At 52.1% G+C, this 25,327-nt stretch overlaps 1 protein-coding gene across 3 annotated transcripts in view; it reads right to left on the bottom strand.

The window, feature by feature from the left end:
• NRG2 (neuregulin 2) overlaps nt 1-25,327 on the bottom strand; it is a 175,978-nt gene that overhangs the window by 15,789 nt on the left and 134,862 nt on the right. For all 3 annotated transcript variants that reach the window (XM_090288192.1, XM_090288191.1, XM_090288193.1), the window contains exons 2-4: nt 20,612-20,783; nt 14,197-14,315; nt 5,657-5,777 (exon numbers count right to left, since the gene is read on the bottom strand). In XM_090288192.1, coding sequence (XP_090144318.1) covers nt 5,657-5,777; nt 14,197-14,315; nt 20,612-20,783 — 412 coding nt within the window. The remainder of the gene's footprint in view (nt 1-5,656; nt 5,778-14,196; nt 14,316-20,611; nt 20,784-25,327) is intronic.

Below are 25,327 nucleotides of genomic sequence, written 5' to 3'. Positions count from 1 at the left end.
ATATAGGGAAGCAGGGTGGGGAAATGGGGGACTTACTGCCTAATTGATCTAATGGCCTTGAGACTTCCCTTCTGACCTGCCTGGGGCCCCAGGAAGCCAGAACTGCAGCCCCTTGGTGCCAGGCAGTCAGCAGGCAGGGTGCTGGGGGTCTTCTGGAACACCAAGTTCTGGGGAGCCAGTTCTTTGAGGCCCTACCACCGAAGGATTCTCTCCAGGGCTCTGGGCAGGTTTTCTCATCCATGAAACAGCTCCCAGAAAGCTCAGAGGAGAACTCCAGAATGCTGTTCCCGGACTCCATGCCCATGACAAAAGGGTCCTTGGAGATATCTCATCTGTTCTCTGAAGAGGGTTCTATGGCCAAGTAAGTTTAGGAAATCCATTCCCAGGCTTCCTTGTAGAGTTGTGGTGCACATTGGCATCCGAAAAGTTCTGTAGGAGGAAAGAGCTGAACTTTCCAATATGTCACAAATTTATTTGACCATGGAAGTCTTTTTTTGAGGAACCCTTGTAACACAGTTTGGTGGGAGGCTGTCCTAGAGCAATATATATGGGAAAGCTTAGTGGGGCATAGGGGGAGCTAGAGAAGAGCCGGAATTGCAAGCATCCCAAAGCTGGCCTGCCGAGGCCGGGGCAGAACATCTGGCCTCAGGTGGGAAGAACTGCCATGGGAACTGGAGTAGGCTCCCTGGGGCTCCTGAAGCCTGGTCACTGTCAGGAGCCTATGGCTGCCTGGCACACCTGCCTTTTCCCCTTGACCTGCTCCTCCATCCCTGCTTGGCTCTGGCAGGGCTCATTCTCCCATGTTGCCTCCTCTGTAGCTGTAAAGCAACACCCACTTTCATCTCCTTGAATTTGTCCTTCCTTCCACATATATGTCCTTCTGCTCTTTGGCTGCCATTCTTCCCTCAAGTGAGTCCCTGTCTTGTAGGTTTCTGGGAGACATGCCCAACCCTGTACTCTCTCCTGAACCCCAGCAGGATGAGATACCTCAGGGAAGCTTACAGATAGGGCCAACTAACCCCTTTTCCCTACTCAGAGATGAGTTTATGCTGCCTTTGCCTCTTCTTAGGAAATTAGGCCAGCCTATCACCAGTGTGCTCTCAATAACGGGTCATTGTTCAACATTAATCAAGAGGTGAGTGTACTCGACCTCTTAGCATTCTAGTATATACAAACCATCAGTAGCCTCTTAAGCTTATAGGAGGTGGTGGCCATTGGCTGTGACAGACACTCATGAAAACCCTGTGGCCTCCAATCTAGCCTGGAGGATTGGGAGTGGTTGGTGAGCAGGTAGCTGGGGTTTTTCTGGGCCTTGACATCATCTCCCTCAGGGGAGGCAGGAGGCTGGCCCCTGCCTGCAGTGGTGGCAGCGTGTGCGCAGGTGTGCCTGGCTAGCGGGCGGTGGTCAATGACTGGGAAGTGTGCCTGGAGAAAGCGAGAGGGAGGCTACAAGTAAAACTGATGCATGCTCATCCTGTTGAACAGGGTGGCTCGGGGGAGCAGGCTACCACCTTTTCAATACATCCTTCTCTGATCCCTGGCCCTTGTCCCCAGCCATCCCAGCCCAGGAAAATTGAGGTCTTGGTTAAGGCTAAGGCTTCTCAACCAGCTGCAGTCAGGCTCAGCTCTTCTTCCTCAGCTCTCAGAAACTGATGTCCATTTGGGATGGGGACTAAAGGGGAGAAGTGATTTTTCAAGTAGCAGCACCTTTGAGGGTGGAGGATAAAGACCTAGGAACTTGCCAAAATGATTCTTGGAATCACAAAGGAACAAGAAAGAGATAGGGTTGATTGTGTCTAATGTCTGAGATTAGCCTGGCTCCTGTGTGTGTGTGTGTGTGTGTGTGTGTGTGTGTGTGTGAGAAAGACAGTGGGGGAGTGCAGGAGGAAACAAAGAGGAAATTTATTGCCAATGCATCAGTACTAACAGTCCGGGAGGCTGTCCCATGGGTCTTGGAGACCAATGATAACTAAGCATACCCCTGTGTCCCTGATCCCACACCCAGCCTGGACTAGCCCACCTGAATTCTCCTGTCTTTTGCGGCCACTGAGTTGCACAACTGAAGGTGGTTCTATGGACATGGTCTATAACATGAACATGCCCCTGGAGTTGTGCCTTCCTGCCTGGGAAAATGTGTTCTCCACTGGCTGAACAAAAGAAAAGGCAGTGGGAGATGGGCACAGCATGGGTGTCGGGGTGGACTGACACCTCATGCTGTTCTTTGGGCACTGGCTCCTTCCAGGGGGCTCCTGGACACTCCTGTTCTCTCCTTAGCCTTGCTTTTTGAGGATGATTCACATCCAGGGGGCTGGGGCTTCCCTGGAGAAGGTTCTGGGGCTGGGCCTACAGCCTTTCTACCGTGCACCCAGGACCAGGTAACAGGGTACTCAATGTGGGTGGCTGGCTGGTAGTTTCCACTCAGACAGGATTGACGTGGCACGGGAGCACAGGGGACAGATTAGAAGGAGCGGCAGCTAACAGCCTTCCCAGCCCTTCCCCTCAAGTCATTGGCTATGACTATGGGAAGGTCTGTGCCCAGGGCTGGAGAAGGGCAGAGATGAGAGAGGGGCCGAGAGGAGAGCCCACGGGCTGCATCTGGGGTGACAGAGAGGTTGGGACTCTGCCTCCCCGTTTTCCCACCCCACCTCCCGGGCCTCAGTTTCTCCCTTTGGTAGCCTGGGGATAATGCCATGTGTGCTGCCCTCACCCGGGGGAGGGGGAGGATGAAGGATGAGGGTGTGCCCCGGGCACTGGAGGGAGGGAAGGGTCTCTGGCCTCATGAGGGGTGGGGTGGCGATGTGGGGAGGATGAGCAGGCATGTAGGTATGGGATGGCAGAATCACCTGAAAATGGGAGGAGGGGAGCAGAAGGAATGGGGGGGATGAGCTGATGGGAAAGGGAGGCATGCCACTGGTATGTGCACAGGGCTGGAAAGAGAGTCTTGTTCTGTCATCATCCCCTGAACCAGTCCCCAAGAGTCACGCACCAACCGTGCTCTACAAAAACACGGAGAGAAGAGGAGAAAGCAGCAAGAGGAAGCACAAAGGCCCCTGTCTGGCCCAGACAGGAGACAGTCCCCTTGATTTGGACCCCCATTTTCAAATCCCCCTAAGTTTTCTTCTTAAAACAAAATCCAGTATCAGTGACACTGTTTCTTTTGGCTCTGAATTCCAGAAAAACAGGAGGGCGGAGTGTGCCTGCTCTCCAACACTCCCTGCAGGGCTCTGAACCAATACACAACAACAAGTGTCAGAAAACCAGGAAGGAAAACTGATTTTTGTAGAAACTGGAATGAAACTGACCAGTCTAGTTTCATTATCCAAGCTAAGCGGAAATGCAAAAAAATCAAAATAAAAAGTAAACAAACAGCACAAATGGTAAGACGTGAGTCCCGTTTCCTGAGTTCTCTCCTTTGCATTCCATTCAGGTGTCATCAGGAACCCCAAGAGGCCTGCCCCCCTTCCCTCCCAGCTCACCCGCCCCCAGAATGGCCTCTGGGCTCTTCCCGGCCCCCCTCCCCCTGTCCTTCTCCAGCACAGCTCTGAGGACCTGCCTTCCTGGCCGCAATCCCCTCCAGGGATGCCCTTTCTCCCCTGAGGGCTCAGGGAGTCAGGGAAGTTGGTTCCAGGGTGGGTTGAGATGAGGAGGTGGTGGTTCTGGGTACCAAGTTCAAGTGCTAAGCAGTGACTCCCCTCAGGTGCCCTGGTGGGGAGAGGGAACAGGATACTACCTTCACAATAGCTCAGGTTCCTGCCCTCTATTCCTCTCAGATGGAGCTGGGTGGGACCCAGAGGGTCCTAAGGGTACATCCTTGATGGCAGGGCCCTCTGGGAAGCTCATTGGCTCATCCCTCTCTTTCCCACTCTAGACTCTCTAGCGCTGGAGTACTTGGCCCCCAAAGCTCTCCTCAGCTCTGGCACCTGTCCTGGGTGGCTGGAACTTTCCCTCTCTGGAGCCAGGGCTGACGTCCGTGGCATTGCTGGATCCCTTCAAGGTTCCAGGGTCCAAGGGGCCAAGGAGAGGAGAAGCCTGGTGTGTGTGCGTTGGGGGAGGGGCAAGTAGGGGGTACAAGGCTGGGCTGTCTCTGAGAGGTATTCCAGACCCTTGAATTCTATGTCTATTCCAAGGAACTCAGAGCATCATCAAAGCTAGAATGTTCCCCAGGGTCTGCAGCACTAATGTGGCAGCCTCCTAGAGGCAGAGGAGGGAAAGGATGAGGGACTGAGTCTGGGCTGAGAACTCCCCTGGGGGACCTGCTGTTGCTGTTGTGACTGTCCCCTGAGATTGAGGATGGGGGAGGAGGAAAGGGGATGGCAGCAGGTGAAGGGTGGGACCGGGGAGGAAGCTAGCAAAGGAGGCCAGCTCGGGCATGAGGCACACATCTGCCGGGCAGTCCAGGCCCAGCCAGCCCAGCACTGGTGGGAGAGCATAAAGGAGGCATAGCCCCTCGTTACACTTTGTGTGGTCCGGTGGTTTTTAAAAGTCCCCGGCTGAGGCTGTAGTCAGGAGGGAGAGCAGGAAAGCCGAGGAGTGCTGAATCTGACGTTGTCTGTGGGGACGGCAAACGCCTCTCTGAATCTCCATCGATACTCTGGTGGCCTTTGCCCAGATGCCATGGGAATGGGGCAGCTTTGGCACCTTATCAGATCCTAGGCTTGGGCTGCTTTGAAAACTCAAAATTGTTAACTAGACCCCCCCCCCCCCACTCCTCCTGAGGATCCGGCCAGAACCTGTGCTTCTCTTACCAAGCGCTCCTCCTCCTCCTCATTCACCTACCAGAGAACCTGTCAAGGGGGGCACTGTGGGCCCAGCTGCACAGAGGTCTGGCTGGGCCTGAACAAGCCCTCTCTGATGACCATGCTCCCACCTGCCCTGTCTGTAGGCGGAGCAGGTGGTTCTAAGCTCCTGGGAGGTCCTACTGGGGCAGCCCGGCCTGGCTGGAGAGGAGACTCTGACCCTTGGGAAGGGGAAGAAGCCCCAGCTTGAGCTTCTTTTCAACGCTGACCTCTCCATTGGGTCACTTCCAGAGTGGTGCTCTCACTGGTGCCCCTTCACCACATAGAGGGGCTGGAGACTAGGGTAGTATAGGCAGCAGCCAGGACATATCTGTGGATGCTGGGGTCCTGCCAGGCAGGGAGAGCAGCCAGGCCTGAGGCGAGCACTGGGGGTAGAGCCCTCCTCTCCCCTCAAGGCTCCAAGAGCACGTCCTCAGCTACCAAGGGCTCCGTTCTCGGTTCTCGGGCCCTGCCTGACCCTGCCAGGCTCCTCCCTGCTAGGGAAGACGCACCCTGGGAAACGTTCATCAGAACAACGTTTGGAAAGTTGCTGAGAGATGGGGAGGGGAAGTGAGAGAGAGAACGAACCCAATGCCCAGGTCCAAGACTGGCCTCCTCACCTCCTTAAAAGGTATTGGTGAAAGGGTGGACATCGGGAGAAGGGGTGGCTTGGGCCTGGGAAGCTGGGACTGCAGAAGCCTTGAGCCCTTTGAAGTTTACAGCTCCCAGTATTCCAGGAAGTGGGGCACACCTCCCTGCCTACACCCCTTGGGGACCCCTTGTTAGTGGCTCAAAGCCCACATTTCCTAGAGCCCTCCACTTCTGCCCCAGCCTCTCTCACTCTGCTTTTGCCCCCACGCCCGCCCCCACTGGTCACTTACTTGCAGGAGAGCTGGTTGATGCCCTCGATGTAGTAGCAGACTCCTCCATTGACACAATAGGACTTGGCTGTCTCGTTGCACTTCCGGGCGTGCCCCGACCAGGATGACAGAGTGGTGCTCACTGGAGGTATGAGAGACATGTGCCAGTGACCCACTGAGACCACCTCTGGGCCCCAGGACCCACCTCCTTTCTGGCCCTTCACTGCCCATCTCAAAGCTTGAAGCTCAGAGACTGCAGGGATGGCTGAGCCGGGAAGGTCTGGAGGTCCTTCTCAGTCGCCAACAAGGCAAAGGGGAGGCCACCATGAGCTCTGACCGTCTGCCCAGCATCACCCTGCACCCCTGCTCTGGCCAAACCTCCAAAGGCCAGGAAGGTTTCCCGTTTTTGGAGGTGGTGAGAGGCTAGCAAAAACTGTTCCCTCTCCTGGAGTAAGGCCACCTCTGTCCCCTCCCTGCCTGCCTTCCTGATGAGACACCATGTCTTCTCTGGGGAGCAAAGTCACAGGGAAGGGACACTTACGTCCATCTGCACTGCTTGGGCTCCCACAAGCTATGCTTTGGGGGAACAGCATCCTTTGGACACCGTCATTTTCTAAGCTCTAAGGAGATGTGGGGAGAACCCCAGCTTCAATTTCTTTCCCCTTTGTTGGGAGGGGGCGAGGACAAGCCTTCCAGGAATGTTATAAAGGCTACTATGCCCATCTCCATAAGCACCCAGGGCGTTCTTCACATCTGCCCTTGCCACGTACCCCACCCCCTTCCCCACCTTGTTAGCTGCAGCCTCCAGAGGAGCCTCAGGGCCTTGGGCAGCCCAGGCCATGAGCCCTGAGCTTCATGTTGCGGAGAGAACTCTGGCTGGGAGAGGGCTGGCCCGCTGGGGTGTGAACGCTGGGTGAGAGCAAGACTAGGCTTCAAGGCTGCTAACCCAGACTGCACACCTGATTGATCAGCTTCCTTTGATGAATGAAAGTAACTGAAGTTCTGCTTTGGCCTCTGGCTCTGAGGACCTCTCACTCACCAGCAGCAACTCCTGACTGAGGCGAAACCTCCTACCTTGGCTGGTCCTGTCTCCTCAGGGGTATTGAGTGTCTACCACCTCCCGTAGTAATGCGGGGTGAGGAGGAGGAGGAGAAGGAGGGCAGGCGCTCAGCGCCCTCAGTGTTTAGACATGTGGGGAGACAGATGGAGCGCGGGGACTGGGAGTGTATACACAGCTTTGCCTCTGTATATGTCTGAGGAGCTCGCTGATAAAACCCAGCGGGCAGGGCCAGCTCCCACCTTCCCCTCCATGCCGTGCCTGCTGCTGGCCTGGCACCCTGAGCCCCACCCTTGCCGAGGGCTCCTGCCTACACTCAGCTCCACGCCCAGCTGGGACCCACATGCTGGCTGGGAGAGGAGGCCTCCTGCTGGTCTCTGGCCCACTTCTGGGTCAGTGAGACCCAGGGAACTAAGAAAGGGACAGAGAAGAGAAACAGCTGAGGTGACCACGCCTGTGAGTTATAAAATCCCGTTGCTGGAATGACCCTAGAGGTTGTCCTGCCCTTTGGTCACACTGCCAAGGAAAGAGAGCAGGCAAGTGCCTGTGCAGAGTCATGATGTGTGCTGTGACAAGGCTTCAGAACTCCCGATGCCTGGCTGAGCATTCTTGCCAGCCACCCAGTCCCTTGTGGAAGAACACGTCAGCACCCAGGTTGACATAAGCAGATAAATGCAAACCCGATGTGGACCACAAGCCTGGGTGCTCTTGTGAGCCTTGGCTAAGGCAGAGAAATCTTGTCCTGGAGCTGCCAGGCCTAGCTTGGCCTCCACTACAGCCATGGGTGGTGAAGCCTGCCCATTGCCGCGCTGAGTGAGCAGCAGACAGCAGAGGGGATGGTGGCAGGGACCACAACTGCACACTTGGCTCTGTCCACATGCATGTCTGTTCTTATCAAGGTGCCCTGGGAGGCAGAGGACGACTCCTGAAGGAGTGTACCCACTGGGGTACATGGGCCTGGGCTGCCAGGACTGTGTTGTCATGGGGAGTGGTCTGGGGCCCAGAGAGGCAACAGGAGAGGCCAACGGGGAAGCCAGACACAGAGGCTGTGGGGAAAGTGACACAGGCCCTTCTATTTCAGAAGGAAGTACCTTGAGGCCACCCCCTGGGATGCCAGGGCCTTCCCTAGTTATTGTGGCGCAACTCTGCTGGTGGTGAAGGCTCACGCCAGGGAGAGTTCCACGCCCAGATGTGTATTCACGCTGTTTCAGTACACGTGTCCTCCCGTGTTTGGGGAAGTGAAGAGGACACATGGACTCCAAGTTGCAGAATCTGGCTACTCCCTTGACACCTCCACTGGGTTGGCTCCTAGCCACCCCAAACTCCGCTGCCACTCATCTGCCCAGCCAGTGACTGCACGGCCCAAACCTAGAGCCTAGAGGGGTATATTTGATTCTCTTCTTCCTTTGTTTCCCCCAGCTGCCTGTCACCCAAGCGCTGCCTTCTACCTCCTCATGGGGAACCGTCCATGTCTCGTGCCTGCCTCCCCAGCCCTGGCTGCCATGGTCTCTTTTGTGCACGACCTTAATAGCCTCTTTACTGGTCTTTCTGCCCTCGGTGTTATGTTCAATTGGACGTTTTTGCTTTGCAGCTGCCAAAGTAGTTTTTAAAATACTAATCAATTACTTCTATTATCAAAATCCACCAAAGGCTTCCATTTGCACTCAGAATAGTCCCCCAGTTTTTCCCAGGTCTACTCTGGGCCTCCACACCTCTCCTGCTCCGTGTTCTGTCCCTCTCTTGCAGTATATTCAGATGATACTGGCTTAGTACAGCTTGTCTAAAAAGCCAGGTGCCTCCCTGTCCAGAACTTTGAAAATATCAGTATCTCATCTCTGGTGAACTGAGTGTGAGGACCTGAGGCTTGCTAACAGCCAGCCATATGAGAGAGTTTATAAGTGATCCTGACCCCTTGGTCCTGACTCTAAACACCCAGGTTGAGTGCCAATGCTCTTACTGAAGTTTTGTGAGGGGCCCTGAGCTGCAGGAATCAGCTAAGCTGTGCCTGAGCCACAGGACAAACAAACAAACAAACATCCAACACCAACAACAAACTGAGAGATAATAAATGCTGTTTTAAGTAACTAAAAAAGAAGTCAGTATCTCAGAGAGGTTGCCCAGGCTCCTCCTTACTCCTTCTCTTAGCTTTGTGTATGTGTACTTGTAGTACTTATTCTGACATAATTAACTGACTAGTTGTGCAATCACTGGCTGTTTAAAGCTTAGCCACTCCACTAGAATGTAACTTCCATTTGGGCAGGGGCCCTGTCTGTCTCGTTTACCACTGAACCTTGGCTGATGAGGAGCTATCTTTTCTGTAGATGAAAGCACTGTTTCCTACTAAATGCAAATATTAGGTCATTAGGAAAGTACAGATCGAACGACAGTGAGATACCACTTCACCTCAGCTTGGACGGCTACAATAAAAGAGATGGATAATAACAAGTGGCGGTGAAGACTAGGAGCAATTGGAACCAGCACACATTGCTGATGGGAATGTTAAATGGTGCTGCCCCTTTGGAACACAGTCTGGCAGTTCTTCAAAAACTTAGACATGGCGGTATCATGTGGCCTGGCAATTCTCCTCCTAGGTATATACTTATGACAAATGCAAACGTATGTCCTCATAAAGACATGTACATGGATGATAGAGCAGCATTATTTATAACAGCCCAAATGTAAAAACAAGCTTGAATGACCCAACAACCCACTGATGAATGGATAAACAAAATGTGGTATATCCATACCATGGAGCATTATTCAGCCATAAGAAGTAAAGAAGTACTGATACGTGCTACGACATGGATGCAATGCGAAACCATTATATTAAGTGGAAGAAACTAGTCACAAAAGGTCACATGTTGTATGATTCTATTTATATAAAATATTTGGAATAGGTCAATTCATAGAGGCAGAAAGCAGATGAGTGGTTGCCAGAAACTAAGGGGAGGGATAAACAGGGAGTGGCTGCTAGCGAGTTGGGGGTTTTCTTTTTGAGGTGATGAAAATGTTTTGGAATTAGTGGTGATGGTTATACAGTTTTGTAAATATACTAAAAACACTGAATTGTACGCTTTAGAAAAGGTGAATTTTATAGTATGTCAATTAGACCTCAAAAAATTGATTTAGAAAAATGCCTGGGCAGAGTAAACCCAGAAAACCTCCATCAGCCATTAGTGTCTTCATGTGATAAGGTTACTGGAGCCCTGAAGAGGGAGCGGGCCAGGAGGGAGTGGCACTATGGGCATGCTCTCCCTGCTGCCAGCTGCTTCTCCCTCACTCATGGAGAAACCTCTGATTATCTTTCAAGGCTCAGATCAAGTCTCTCTTCATCCATAAGGTTCCCCTCCCACTTGCCCAGATGCCCCCTTTCCTGTTGGTCAAATTGCCTATCCTTCCTCGTCAGTGTGTTGGAACAGGCAGACACTTTGAGTTTAGGTTTTAGCTTCTGCCATTTAAGGAGCTTTGTCGCAGGGTCTTGCTGAGTAAGGTATGCATGTGTGCGCATGGATATGATTAAAAAGCTGGACTTTTTAAGTCCCCAGGTTACAGACAGACTCAGAGGCCTCTCCAGGACTTCCATGGTCCTGTGACACCCCAGGTCAACACCTGCCTGCCCTCTGGGTGAAACCAGGCTCAGCCCAACATCCTGGAGATGAGGCAGCTGGTTTCTCTAACTCAGAAGTGGACTGGACCAAGTGGATTGTTTTGTTAAAAGCACCACAAACTTCTTGCCTACTCCTCCTCATCCCAGCCACCCCAGGAACGTGCCTCTTGTGAGCTGGTAGAGCTATGACTGCAAGAAGGGTGCACTGTGGTTTGGAGAAGGAGCATTGAGGTCACTGGAACAGAGCTACAATAGGCAAAGAACCACCGCGATGCCCCTTGAGCAGCTACTGCTCCTTGGCAGCCCTCGCATGCCCTCTTCCGGCCTCCCCACCCCAGTAGTCCTGGCAGGAGACCCACCTTGGGATGAGTCAGAGGGGGACAGACACAGATGCCGCTACTCACCCTCTACCCCCATACCCAGGGTGTGGTTGCTGCAGGTCTTCTGGGTTCCATGGGAACACAGGGAGCCTGAGGATCTCTGTGGGAAAGCATCCCCAGCAGGCGCCTTTGGTCCCCTTGAGTGACCCTGTTCACCTCCCCACATCAAGGGTAGGCTCTTGCCTGCTGTGGACTGAACAGGACAACAGAAGAGGTGTGGTAGTGGTGGTAGTAGTGGGGTGTGTGTGTGTGTGGTGGTGGGGTGTGTGTGTGTGTGGTGGTGGTGATAGTGGTGTGTGTATGGTGGTGATGGTGGTGTGTGTAGTGGTGGTGGTGGTAGTAGTGTATGTGTGTGTATGGTGGTGGTGGGGTGTGTGTGTGGTGGTGGTGGTAGTAGTGGTGGTGTGTGTGTGTATGTGTGTGTGTATGGTGGTGGAGGTGGTGTGTGTAATGGTGGTGGTGGTAGTAGCAGTGGTGTGTGTGTGTGGTGGTGGGGTGTGTGTGTGTGTGGTGGTGGTAGTAGCAGTGGTGTATGTGAGTGTGTATGTGTGTGTGTGTGTGTGTGTGGTGGTGGTGGGGGGTGTGTGTGTGGTGGTGGCTAGGTGCATAGGATGTCACCCTCAACACCAAACTCAGAATCCCAGAGGTTTCTCCATGAGCAAGGTAGCAGGGGCTTAGAGATCACCCAGCTGAGCCTCAGATGGGAAAACCTAAGACTAGGGAGATAGAGTAACTTGTCCTGGGTTGTACCTCAGAGCTGAGATGAGACCAAAGCTCTGGATTCTTTTCACCACTCTGCCCTGCTGCTCTGCAGCCAGGCTGGAGGGACAAGGGGCAAGGAGCCACGTGGGAAGTCCTCAGGACCCAGCCTCAGGCTCCCGTCTGATGCCCTAACTGATCAGAACATGGGCTGCTGTGGGCTGACTGGAGCCTGTATGGGGGGTGAGCTACAGCTTCTCTGAGGGATCTCACAACAGTCCCCAGGGTTCGGTCCCAAGACTTGCGCAGGAAAGAGGGCGCTCCTGTGGCTCTCTGCACAGCAGCCCTCTCCTCCTCCTCCACTAACAGTACACATCTGGGCCCCCTCTCCCCACCCCATAGTTCTGGCCGGGTCACACTCACAGTGCTCTGTCTCTCAATAGCCCCTCTGCACACTCACAGGTCTGGCAAGGATGGCACCTACTCCCCTAAGCACCATGACTGGGCCAAACGGGGCACAACACCTAAGCAGGAGCTGTCGGAATCCACCTTTCTGATTGTATGAATGGACACAGAGACAAAGCTATCCCTTTCCTCTGGGTGGCGAGCTGGGATGATGTCAGCCTGGAGCTGTCTGAGGCCATGGCCTCTTCTTCTCAATCCATTCCCCAAACACGGGAGGAGCCCATTTTCCAGCAGGAGAAAATGAGGCCAATGTGGAGTGGGAAGTAGTGTCCTGGCCCCTGCTCTGAGTTCTTGTCATGTCTGGGGCCTTATCCAGGTATCTCAGTTTTATAAACCCCTGAATTCCTTCAGGTAGTTTTAAGTTGAGTTCTTATAAGTTCTAAGCAAGAAAGTCTTGAATTATGAAATAGGACACCTCAAATCCAAAGTGGACCTGAAACTGCCTGCCCACTCTGGCTGAGGTAGCAGGTGCTGGACACTTGGTGAGCCCATTTTTCCAGGCTTGGGGCAGGTTGGGAGGAGCAGGGGGGCCTAGGTAGCCCCACTACAGCCATACCCAGGCTGGGGCCTGTGGGAGTCAGTTAAAGGCCTTGGAGCAGGTTCTAAGTCCTTTTATATAATATTTCCCAGGTGCCTGCTATAAGCCAGGCATGGTGCTAGGCCCAGAGCCCAGAGCAGCAAACAGGCCCCACATAGCCCCCTGGAGCACACAGTCTCATTGTTTGCCAACTACTGATATATTGCACAGTTCCATCATTAACCAGTTCTTTGACTTTGGGCAGAATATTTAACCTCTCATGGCCTTGAGTAAGGGCTCAAGAGACAATGGGGAGCCTGGCACATGGCAGGCGCTCGGGAATCGTAGCTATTATTGAAACTCCCAGGGAGAAGCTATCACCCATGCTCTCCTCACTCCCGGCTCACAATCCACTGGGGCGGGCACACCCACACAGAAAGCTCGGCAACATTAGGGTACTTGAAGAACCTAGTCAAAGGCTAGAAATCAAGAGACACACAAGACCATGGTTGGCCAAAACATGGCCCAGGAGTGGGGTCCAGGCTGGGAGTGTTCAGGGAGGACAGCCGCCTGGGAAGGATGACATGGGAAGAGAAATAATGGTGAGATGTGAGGGACAGGCTGTGGTTATGACCAGAAAGATTATTTGGGCCTTCCTTTGAGGGCTTGGCTGTGGGACAAAGTCTTTGCTCTGTGGCTCCAGAGTGGGCCCCTGACAGGATGAAAGGGTCCTAAGAGGCCTTTACCCTGGGTCAGGTGACGGTTAGCACCTGGGCCAAGGTTGCTCCAGAGGTGGGGTTGGAATGGAAGGGTCAGGCGTGAGAAAGATTCAGGAAATGGCCCGACCTGGATCTATTAGATACAGTGGCGAGGGAGATGGAGAAGGCTGGGAGGCTGGGAGAGCATTGGATCCCTTACAAGACAGGACAGACAGGGTCCGCGCCAGGCTCTCCTCTGAGAGCAGGGCCCAAGGCAGCAATGTTGTTCTCTTTAGACTGTGCTGGGTGTAGAGAGTACTGGAAGGCTACATGGTGGAAATACAGCTGGGCGAGGACACATAAAGGATGAGACTCTGTGACAGGGGCAGTACTGGGAAGCAAACCCAAATAACCAGGGAGCCACATGGTACACTAGGCCTGTGGGTGTCGAGAGTCGGGGAGAGTAGAGGGGTGCAGTCCAAGGACAGGCAGTTCTGGTGACTGTCCCCAGTCAAGGGAAACGACCAGGGCAGCAGAGGATAGCCTGGCGGGAGGCAGCCTCTACATTCAAGCTGGAGAGGGAAAGCTAAGGGTGCCTAGAGCTCCTGACCTCACACGTTTTCAAGGGACAGGATTACACGTGGGGAAGGGGCCTGTCATTCCTGAACAGAGGCTGTCCCTGGGGCCAAAAGCACCCGAGCCTCCCACCATGGCCCTGTGGAGACAGTGGCCTGCACTCGGGTGCCCAGCAAAGCAACAGGCAGCAGGCAGTCAGCTCGCACACACCCTGGGCCTGCCTCTCCCCGGAGCCGGGACCTGGCAGCCCAGCCTCCCATAATTGCCTTCTAAAAATATCCTTCCCCCACCCCCACCTCTTGATTTCAAAATATTTAGTTTTTAGGGTATTTAAAATGAGAGCTGGCGGCTCTTCCAGGCCCAGATAACAAAGCTAAACATTTATGCTTCGACTGCATTTCTCTGAATCGGCCCAGATCTTGGGGCTTGATATGGCAGCAGCAAGAGGGAGGGGAGTCAAGTGCAAGATGGATCATGTGCTGGCCTCCCCAGGGCTGGGGGACAACCAGCCCGACCCACCGAACCCCTAAGGGACCCCGCCCTTTGTCAGGGGACTACCTACCGCTGTTGACATAGAGCCGGCCTCGGACTGTGTCCTTCCCTAGGATGTTCTCAGCCTCGCAGACGTACTCCCCTGCATCCTCCACCTTCACCTTGTTGAACTGTAGTCGTGAGTTCTTTCTGGTTAGGGAGGTAATAAGAGGGGGAGAGGCATGAGCCAGGCTGCAGGCTGGCTGTGACTCCCCAGCGGCCACCCAGAGGTCACCTCCCCCTGCAGAGCCACAGTGGCTGTGCAGCGTGGACGGGAAGTCAAGTCTGGGGTCCGGGTGGAACATGGAGTCCCTGGCACTTGAAAGAGACCTGGGCGCTTGGGAGAACACAGGGCAGGGCTTGTGGCTACACAAATGTTCTAAATCTTTGAATCTCTACATCATGTTTCCAGTGCTGGCCTTTATTTGTAGTTAGTATTTTCCTAGGGGAGGAAAGCAGGATCCCTTAGGAAGTTCCATGGCCACCTCCTTCCTCTTCTTTCAATGCCCCTCCCCCAGTCCCAGTGTCCTTCCCCCAACTGGAACAGGTCAGCCACGGGCTCACCAGCTACCTCAGCCATCCTTTAGAAGTGGCAGCATGTCACTCTATAGGCCAGGCCTATTGCCAGGTACCTGGGGGTGGGGGCTGTTCTAACAGGTTCTCATGGCAACTGTGCCCAGCCTCCCAGTTCCAACCTGTGACTCCCCTAACCTCACATTAGCCCTGCCACTAAGGGGCACTCTGTGGCTTCTCCAAGGGGCTTTCGCTTGCTTCACTCATTCACTCATCAATTCAGTAAATGTTTCCTGAGTGCCTTCTGAGTGCCAGAAGCTTGGATAGATAGGGAACAAAGAGGTCCTATCCTCGGTGGCCTGACTTGACCAACGTGGCTAATCGGGGGGTAGACAGGATAGCACAGGTGGGAAAACTGAGTCCTAGAGGAGCTTCTAGGCTTGTGTAAGGGCACATGGCAAGGCACAGGCAGAAGTGGATAAGGAACTGCAGTTCCTCTCACCAGAACATGGACTGTCTCCTGGAGCCTGATGCTGCAGCTAGTCGCCTTGGTGGAGGACTCTGCATCCAGTTTCTACAAGCTGAGTGGTGTGGGGCCAAGGTCTGGGCAGGGACTCCAGTGCTGTTTGTGACTCCAGAGCACTTGGCCTTGGTTCCCTTTTCTGAAGACCCTGCCAAACCTCTTCTTCCTTCCCAGAGTCTTTCTGCATCTGCCCCCAGGAGCCTGGGCTCTGCAGGGTGTGGTCACACCGCCCACTGCCCGCTCTGCCCCAGTGTTCTCTAGGGGCTGCTCAGAGCCCCAGGTACAGCCCGGGCCCCTAGCCTGGCGCCCACGGGGAAACAAGTAGCACAAAAATTTCTTTCCATGATGGAGTCTTCTCCTCTTTTTAGTCCCAGAACTAAACACCAGATTCCCAGAATGTGTGTGGTGAGTTGGAGGGGAGGTGAAACAGGAGGGTAGGGTAGCACAACTGCCGCTGTCCTGAGCCCAGGGAGCCGAGTAGAGGGGCTGGGTTTGGGGGAGGAGACAGCAAACTGACCCACATCTTTACCTGGGCTGTGTGTGGCCACCTGTCTCCTAGGCTCCACCTGGGCCTCTTCCCAGACCTCCTCACTCTATGATCCCCCAAACAAGAGTCCATAAGGTTGTCTTGTCAGTAGGCCCTGTTGCTATGGCAATATCCTTACTGATGTTACAGTGACAGCTGCCTGACCCTTTCCCCCCAATTCTTCCCAGCTCAAGCCGATCTGAGTCTCCTTGGCCTGGTGTCTGCCTACAACCCTCTTCTGTCAATTCAAGTTTGTTCCCTTCATTATAAACAGAGCCTTGGAGGCCCCTCTGACTAAGCATCTTCTTCCTGGCTTCAGCCTAATTAGATGCCACAAAGCCCAGCTGACCCAGGACCAGGTTTCTCTTGCTTCCGAGCCCCCAATTTCCCCTGACGTAGACAAGCAGAATGAGGGATCACCTGAGCGTCATGGGGTCAAGGTAGAATGAACCTAGAGTCTGAACTTCCTTGTTACCATAGCTGAATGCAAAGGACCTTCCTTTACATGACATCATATGTAGCACGATAAGGCAGAGCTAGGCTCAGATATCTGGAGAAAAAAAGCTAGAACTGGAAAGAAGAGCTTCTCACATGAAAGTGTGTGAGACCTGGGGAAACGAGGCACAGGGAGAGCCCCTTGCCTTTGAGGAACCAGAAAGAGGCAAGGGGACAGAATCAATGACCCCTACTGTATGAGCTGTGTGAAGATCTTGCCAGTCCAGGGAGGTGGGCCCCAGACTTGTGTAAGAGGCCCTGGGGTTAGAGGTGAAGGGTTGGGCTTTATGGGTCTCTTGAGACCTGCAGGAGCAGAGGGCTGGTGGGGAAGACACACTTCATTCTGTTCTCCTCATTCCTGGCCACCTCCTGGCAGGCCTGGTGCCCCCTGGCCACCCTGCCCCAGGCCTGCCCCTGTGATGGACACCCCGTCCTTCCTTCCTCAGCCAATTGTTTTGCTGGCAGGGACAGGATTTGGGCGGCCATGTCCTCTACCTGCACATTTTCCTCAGCGCCTGCCTCCCTCTGCCTGCCTGAGGGGCCTGTTCCAGCCTGCCCCTCATAAACATGGGAACACGCGGTGCTGCTGGGAGGGCCCCGTGCCCAGGACTTGGGGGGCCAGTTTCCTCCTGGCACAGGAAGGCTGGGGTGAGACACCTTGTGCGGTGGCCCCTGAGACAGACAGCACCTGCTGCGGAGGGCATCTTGCAAGGTCAAGAGCAATGTCAAGACAGAGTGTGGCCTGGGTAGAGGACTTCTAGGAGAGCCAGAGAGCAAGCTGCAGTGCAGGCTGAAGGAAAGATGGTGCTTCCAGAATGGAGACACCTGCCCCTGCCCCTGGCCTCCATGCCAGGTGAAGTGTGTGTGGAGGTGGCAGCTGTCTCTGAGTCACAATGCAGGAATCAGCAGTTCCTGATCATGGCCCACTCCTCCACCCCATGCACTCACTGCTGGGAGCCCAGGGGCAGGATGGGTGGGGCAAGAAAGTTTCAAAAAGGCAGCAGATACCATGGGGTCAGGGGGACACTTCAGGCTCTCAGGGGTCCCTGATACCTAGGAGAAGACATGACCAGGCCCGATTTCTGGATTGGCTGACCTATTTGTCAGATGAAACTGAGGATTTACTTGGATGCTAAAGTGCTCAAAGTCCAGGTCAACTCAAAGGGCTACCTGCCCAGTCCTAGTGTCACCCTGTACCCAAGAGAGGATAGCTAGTCCTGCAAGGTTCTCATTAATTCAATCCTGAATGCAGATCTCTGCCAGGCCACATAGGGGATAGGGTGTGTGTGTGGGGGGGGGCTCTATCTTTCTGGGAAGAGAGATAGTCCCCCCAACAATGCAATGGAACTGTATTTGAGGCATCACGACAAGATTTGACAAGAGCTTGCCTGGAGGGCTCAGAAGGTGTCCCAGAGGATATGACATTTACGCTGGGCCTTGGAGGACTTTTCCAGGGACAATGTGTGTGTATGGGGGGGGGGGTGCTGCTGCCAGCATAGGGAAGAGCCTGGGCTCAAGTCCTGGATCATGCAAGGAAAGAGCAGGGATCAGGAGCACTGAGGCCTTGGGGAACAGTAGGACAGTGACTTAGAGGCCAGGGAAAGAAGAGTCGGAAGAGCCTCAAGGCCTAGGCTGTTCCTGGCGTACAGCAGGCTCTCAAGATCTGTCAAGTAAACGAATGAAAGATCGGATATGTGCCCGTGTTAGAAAGATCATTATCCCCTGTCAGAGTCACGGGAGTCAGTGACTCTGTAGACTTCTAGAATTGTAAGCCAAACTGGGTGGATGAGATTTTTTTTTCTGAAGAAAGGGTGGAGGCCTTTACCTAATTTTACACTAGAAGCTAGACTAGAAACTCTGTGAAGGTTGGGATCATGTCCGTTCCATTTCCTGGTGCATCTCCAGCCTCTGGCAGAGTGCCTGGCACATAGTTGATTCTGTGTTAGAAACAGAGATGAATTCACAAAGGGGCCTATGGCCCAGAAAAGGTGGGGATAGCCAAGAGTGGCACAGTGAAGGAAAAGAGGCTAAAAGCTGGGAGACCAGAAAAGGAAGTGGCGGAGTGGGGAGAAGGGTGCCTTCCTCTGGAGAAGTATCTAACAGGAGGGGACGGCAAGGGGTCAGTGCTGAGAGGGGAGCATGAGAGGGTGAGGCAGGGCCAGAGGGAGAGGCTGGACTGGCGCATTCTGGATCAGAGACACCTGTGGGGTATGTCAGGATGGTCTCTAGTGTTTAGCTGGTAGCATGGGTCTGGAACTCAGGTTATAAAAAAGCCATCAGATTAGAGATGGAGGCTTGGGGTCATCAGATATGAGAGGGTGCAATCACCCAGAGGTGGGGAGGGAGGAGAAGGGTAAAGCTCAAAACACAGAAAAGTTCCAGCATAGATGGCAACTGAGAGAGGGTGGTTAGAAGCAGAGGAGCAGGATGACCACAGGGGCAAGGAAGCACATGGCACCCATGCCAGCGGCTGCTGAGAGGCCTGGAGGTGCAGGGCCAGGAGGCATGGAGGTTGCCGGGTCTCTCCAGAGCCACAGCCATAGGGGTGGAGGGTGTATTTATAGGGCAGGTGCCGCCATAGCCGAGAGGAGGCAGGACATGGAGCATGGAGACAGTGGGCATGAAACTGACTCCATGGGGTGCTGGAGGGAGGAAGCTAGATGGGGCAACAGCTGGAGGAGGAAGAGGCAAGGAGGAGGGAAGTGGCATGAGTGGGTTTGTGAGTAGACAGAGAAAAGCTGATGTCATCAGAGAAGGAATGTTGTTGGTGGCACAGGCGCTCTGGGGGTGTGCATGCTCATGTGTGTGCAGGAATATGGGGGGGGGTAATGAATGGTTGTGGGGTCAGGAGTGGGGGGATGAGGATGGCCAAGTTGAGGACATGCTCCAGAGTGATGAGGGGACAAGGAGGACACTGTCTCCTGACTTCTGATGTCTTTCTGGAAGATGACCCCCCCCCCCCCCCCCACAGTTCACTGAGACAACAGAAGACTGGAGAGAGTGCTCTTCCTTGCCCTCCTAGGATGCGGGAATAGGAGCCCCAACAACTGCAGAAGCTCTGTTCTCCAGCATGGAGCTAGTCTTGGCAGGACAGTGGGAAGGGGTGGGGTGGCCTCAGGAGGTGGACTTGGTGGGCAGCCTGAGTTTCTTACTAAATCTATAGATTGGGGACACACAAGACCCCATCTCCCCAATTCCCTTAGGCAGCAGCATTCTTTCATCTACAAACTTTTGATCTAAACCATAGACTTTATAAATCACTGTTTTCTGCTTGGCCCACTTTCTAGGTGACGAGGTTTGCCTCTGCTCCCTGCTCTTGAAAGGACAGTAAAAAACTGGAAGTACCTCTCAGACCCCTTAACCCCACATCCTCTTTCACAGATTTGGAGACTAAGGTCTAGGGGCAGAATGTGTGCATCTAGGGCCACACTGGAACCCAGGAGCAACCTTAGCCTGGGCTTTCCATCACTTTCTGTTGTGGGGGCAGGCTGGGGTCCTCTAAAACCACCCTTGTTTGCATTTTGGGGCCAGTGAGAAGGGTAAGGACGGCCAGGAAGAAGGTGGTTGTATGCTACCCCAGCGGGGCAGAAAAGACTAGGGTGCTCCTCAACCAGAGAGGGAAGTCCACTTGGCAGAAGAGAGGTCAGGTAGAGCTTCTGTTTTGCAGGCAGATGGGGACCTCCCTTCTTGATTGTCCTGCCTTCTAATAGCCCCTCAGGGGCTGAGAGAGGCAGGAGAGAAGTGAAGAGTAGCCCTTGGACTCCTGGCTTCTCTGAAGCCCCCATCCAATCAGCCCAAGATGGAAGACAGGCCATCTTCCACAGCTGGAGGCTCCAGAAACTGTGATTCACTTCTCTGGAACACTGACTCCAAGATTAAAGACAATCCCCATGTCACAGGTGGAAAATGTCTAAGACATAGCCTCTCCTGACACTAGTCAAAGCCATGTGTCCTTTCCCCTTATCTAGCTCTCTGCCCAGTAGGGATTGTTGGGCTGAGAAACCAGCCCATCAAAACACATGACCTCCCAGATGCATTCTGCAATCAGAGACATTCGCCAAAGACTGCCAAATGCTGGCTTTCAGACACTGTGGCAGGTCCTTTGAAAAGTTTGAGGACTAGAGGGGACTTTCACAGGTAAAACTGACTCTGACAATCAAATTGCCTTCAACCATCCAGAGACATTAGTTAAGCATCTACAGTCTGAGGACAGTGGGCCACCACAGGCAGAGGAGCCCAGGGTTGCAAGGAGAAATTGGGCGTGGCGAGGAAGGGGGATGAGAATTTGATCCACAGGTGGACCTGAGGGCACAGCCCTGGGTTCTGCCAGCTCAGGCCACTCCTTCTCAGGAGGGAAGATGCCAGGAGGGAGGGATGGCTGCTGCTCACCTGCCATTGCCGTACTTGATGCGAATGTCGCGGGTGCGGTTTAGCTCCTTGCCATCTTTGAACCAGCGGTAGGAGGGCAGGGGGTTACCGGCCACTGCCTCGCACTTCAGCGATTGCTTCTCCCCCACCTGTCCCGTCTGACTTTTCATCTTCTTCAGCTTGGGCCGGGTGGCTGTGGGAGTACAAGGCAGGGAGGTGAGCATGGTGGTGATGGGGCACTGCCAAGAATGAGCAGTGGAGGAAGGGCCACTGTCCTTGGGCTAGACCTGGGGAGCCGCCCTTCTGGGTGTCATTTCGTAGTTCAACTCAACAAACATTCACAGAGGGTCTGCAATGATGCAGGTGTGGCTACTACCAGTGGAGAGTTTCCTTCATGCCTAGTATGGTACTGGGAGCTTCACATACATTACCTTATGAAAATGACCCCATGAGTTCACTGCAATAATTAAACCTATGTATAGGTGGGGAAACTGAGGCACAGGATGGTGAAGTCACTTCCTTGAGGTGATGGAACAGGGATTCAAACCCAGGTCTCCTTGAATTCAGTGCTCATGATCTAACTTCTGTCCCAGGCTTATACTGGGCCCAGGGGACACAGGCAGACAAAGATGACAGATACAGCTCCTCCCCTCAGGGAAGCTGCTACCTGGCATTGAGATCACAACATGGTTCATGGAGGCATGAGGGTGCTGAAGCCCAGAGGAGCTACCCCAACTCAGGTTGAAGGAGGAGCCAATTCAGTCAAGAGCTAGGGCTAGAAGGAGGAGTAGGCCAGGCCAAGATAGTACTGAGACTTGAGAGAATCATATTTATAGATACCCATTTTCATAGATAATATATTCACATGTTTCAAAATTCAAGAAGTGAAAAAAGGTATATGGCTCAAAAAAAAAAAAAAAACAAAAAACCAACTCTCTAACTTCTGAGCACAGCCACACAGTTCCCTTTCTAGAAGGCAACCAATTTTATCACTTCCTTTTATATCATTTCAGAGGTCATTTATGCATATACAAAACACACAATCACACACACTTTTAAACAAAATGAAATCATTGCCAGTAGCATACATATAAAAACCCCCTATTGTTCACACACACTTTTTTCTATCTCATCATTTTTCATAGTTGCATAATATTCTTGTGAGCATATATAACAATTTACATGACCAATTCTTATCATGGGGCACTCAGCATGATTTCCCCTTCCCCCCCATTACAAACAAGCCCAGAGGAACATCCTTGCAGCTTCATCCAGTATATACAATGTACACATCCAGCGCACACAGTGTTCATCCTTTGCACACATTCTGTGCACACTGCTGTACAGGTAGTGTGACTCTAGACTCCTTGGGTTCAAATCCAGGCTTTGCTACTGGTTAGCTTTGTGTCCTCAGGTCATTGACTCAATCTTTTTGCACCTCAGTTTCCCCCTCTGTAAAATACAGGTGATAACAGTTCCTACCTTGTGGGATGATGACAGTGAGGATTATATGAGATAATGTGTGTGGAGCCTGGCATGCACAGAGCATTTAATAAGGGTTAGCTATTATTGTTATTATTATCCACAATTATTTCCTAAGGCAATCTTCCTAAAAGTGGAATTGCTGTGTCAAAAAGGTTTGCAATCTTCCTCAGCTTTATGGTAGCCAAATTACCTTCTGGAAAGGCTGCATAAATCTGTACCCCCACCAGTGAATGACAGTGAGTGGTTTTTTCCACACCCTCGCCAACATGAGGTATTGTCATTATCGAATTTTCACCAATTAGCTAGGCAAAAGATAACATCTCTTTTGTTTTAATTTGCATTTATTTGATTCCTGGTGAGGCTGACCATTTTTCCTAAGTGTATTGGCCCATTGTATTCTTTGTGAATTGTCTGTTCTTGTCCATATTCTGGTTTTATACTGGATGCTCATCTTATTGATTTGTAAGAGTTCTTTATACATATTAAAACTATGTATGAAGCTTTTGCTACCCACCCCCCCATTACCTGCTTCTTGAATTTTATAATGTTGGGGTTTTTTTCTTTTGGACATCCAGAGGTTTTATGTCTATCAACCTACCAATCAGTGGGACCTTCTGGAACTTCGTTACTCTAAATGAGACTGAAGTCCTGCCTCAGCATCCTTCCCTCTTACTTACACCTCAATCTTCCTTCATCTGCTTATCAATAGTTCTTAACCCTACATGCCAATAAGAATCATATGGAAAGCTTTAAAAATTATATAAGTGCCTAGGACATATCCTAGACATTATGAAGCAGAACCTGTGAGAGTGGGCCCAGGCATGTGGGTCTAAAAAATAAATAATAAAACTATACATACAGGAAAGTGCACGTATTGTCAATGGATAGCTCATGACTGGTTACTGACTGAACACATCTTTACAGGTGGCTTTGCTCTAAATTTGGGCTGACATCCAGTGATCTAATCTCTTTGTCAACTGGTGATCTCCAGCTAGTCTCCTCCCCCTTCTTGTGAACTGGAGACATCAAGAGCTCTTCTCAGGTGGGAAAGTGTTGACCTTCTTTGCAGTTCTGAGGCAGGGGGCCCTCTAACAACCCCCTCACTGGGAGGCTGCCTTCCTCCCAACAAGTGGGGTGAGGATTCCTGGTGGGAAGAAGTGGTGGATACTCTACTACCTTGTTTCTTGATGTGAGTGTTAGTGCAACACTGTGCACTGAGCCTATGACCACTGCTCAATGGTGGTGGTGATGGGGGTGGGGGGTACAGTTACTAACCCCAGAAATAACAGCCATGGCCCCAATTCAGAGGTCTCGAGAACAGGGGGCTTCAAAGTCATTCTTTGCCACCAGTAGAAAACCCAAGACCAGATCACAAGGAGCCCACTCCATCTAGTAAGAGCCATGTGTGATCCATTAGCCACTTCTTGATAGTCTACTCCAGAACAATCCCACCAAGTTCACTTGTTCCTCATTCATTCATTCATTCATTCATTTATTCAACCTACTACATGACAGGCACCGTTCTGGGCCCTGAGAATAGAGCAATGAACAAGATAAGCTTCCTGCTCTTGGGGAGCCTGAAGTTTAGTGAGGAGGATAGACAATGGCAAATAATCATAAGGAATTATGAGGCAGTGATAAGCAGCCAGATGAAAGAGGCCCATGTGTCTGGAAGATTCTGAAAGCTAGGGGTGGTGGGAGGGGAGCCTGGAGAGGTAGGCCTAGGTGACTGACATGCAGCTATATGAGCAAGGCATGACAAGAAGTCTGGATTTGTCCCCTCCCCCCCTTTTGGGGGTAACTTTTTATGTGCCTACTAGAAATTTTAAAACGACCTCTATATAGACCACATTATTTTCCTATTTGACAGCACTCGTCTAAAGAATGACAAAATAAAAATAGTCATATATTTGAACCACGTTGTGCTCTTTACAGAGCCTTCTTTTCTATCTCTTAACAGTTCCTCACAAGAATCAACTAAGGTACAGTAATCACCCCTTATCCACATTTTTGCTTTCCAAAGTTTCAGTTACTCACAGTACAAATATATTAAATAGAGAATTCCAGAAATAAACAATTCATAAGCTTTAAATAGTGTGCCGTTCTGACTAGTGTGATAACATCTCAGGCTTCCCTGCTCTGTCTTGCCCAGGATGTGAATTATCTCCTTGCCCAGCATCTCTACTTTGTATATGCTCCCTGACCATTTAGTCACTTAGCAGCTGCCTTGGTTATTGGATGGACTAGCTCAGAACCCTTATTTTACTTCATAATGGCCCCCAAACCATTCATGCAACTTTTATTACAGTATATTTTCATAATTGTTCCATTTTATTATTAGTTATTGTTACTCTCTTACTGTGTCTAATTTATAAATTAAACTTTATCATAGGTATGTACGTACAGGAGAAAACAGTATATGGAGGGTTCAGTATATCTGGGGTTTCAGGCACCTACTGGTGGTCTTGGAACTTATCCCCCAAGGATGAGAGGGGGCTAGTGTACTAAAAACCATGTCTTCTTCTTTAGCAATGTCTAGTCCTGGTTCCAGTTCCCAGAAACCTCAGTTCACAGTTCTTTGAAAACCAAAGATGCACATTTTGAAAGGCAATTGGATTCTGAGAACAGGCTATGGCTTTTTGTCTGTTTTTGCCTCAAGCAAAGCCCTCGGGGAAGGGCAGCAGCTCAGGTGGCAGGAAAGTGAAGAACCTTCACCAGGTGGTACTCTGAACCTCACTCCTGGGCCCAGAGCTTTCTATCATGAGAAGTATGGACAACCTCCTCAAGATGGCTCTGGATTTGTCTTGCAATGTGATGGGAAGACATCAGAGGCTTACAAGTCAGGAAATGACTTGATCTTACTTTTTGCATTTTAAGTTTATTCTTATTCTGAGCATCACGCTTTTCCCACAGTGGTTTCTAGCCACTGGAACCAATACTGGCCCTTGGAGATACCTGGGATAAGACTAAGAGGCTATTCACACAGCAGGCCTTTGAGGACCTGGAGATAGTTTACAGGGCATTGGATACAACTAGGCAGCTATGTCTGGGCCCCCTCTCTGAGCTAGGTCCAGTATTGTCTGGGTCACTTGGATGGCCAGGGCCCAGAATGCAATGCTAGTATGAAAACCACTGTATCATGTCTCCAGAGTGTCTTGAGGTCAGAGCTGACCAGACAGAGGAATAGGCTTCCTGGGATGAATGGGATCTGTCAGGACAACAGCTGAAGCAAAGCACTGGGCAAGCACTCCC

The sequence above is a fragment of the Furipterus horrens genome, unplaced genomic scaffold, assembly GCF_987537825.1.
Source record: "Furipterus horrens unplaced genomic scaffold, mFurHor1.1.pri manual_scaffold_10, whole genome shotgun sequence".
NCBI lineage: Eukaryota > Metazoa > Chordata > Mammalia > Chiroptera > Furipteridae > Furipterus > Furipterus horrens.
The sequence above is the reverse complement of the archived record's forward strand: the minus strand, read 5'-3'. Positions and strand labels throughout refer to the sequence as shown.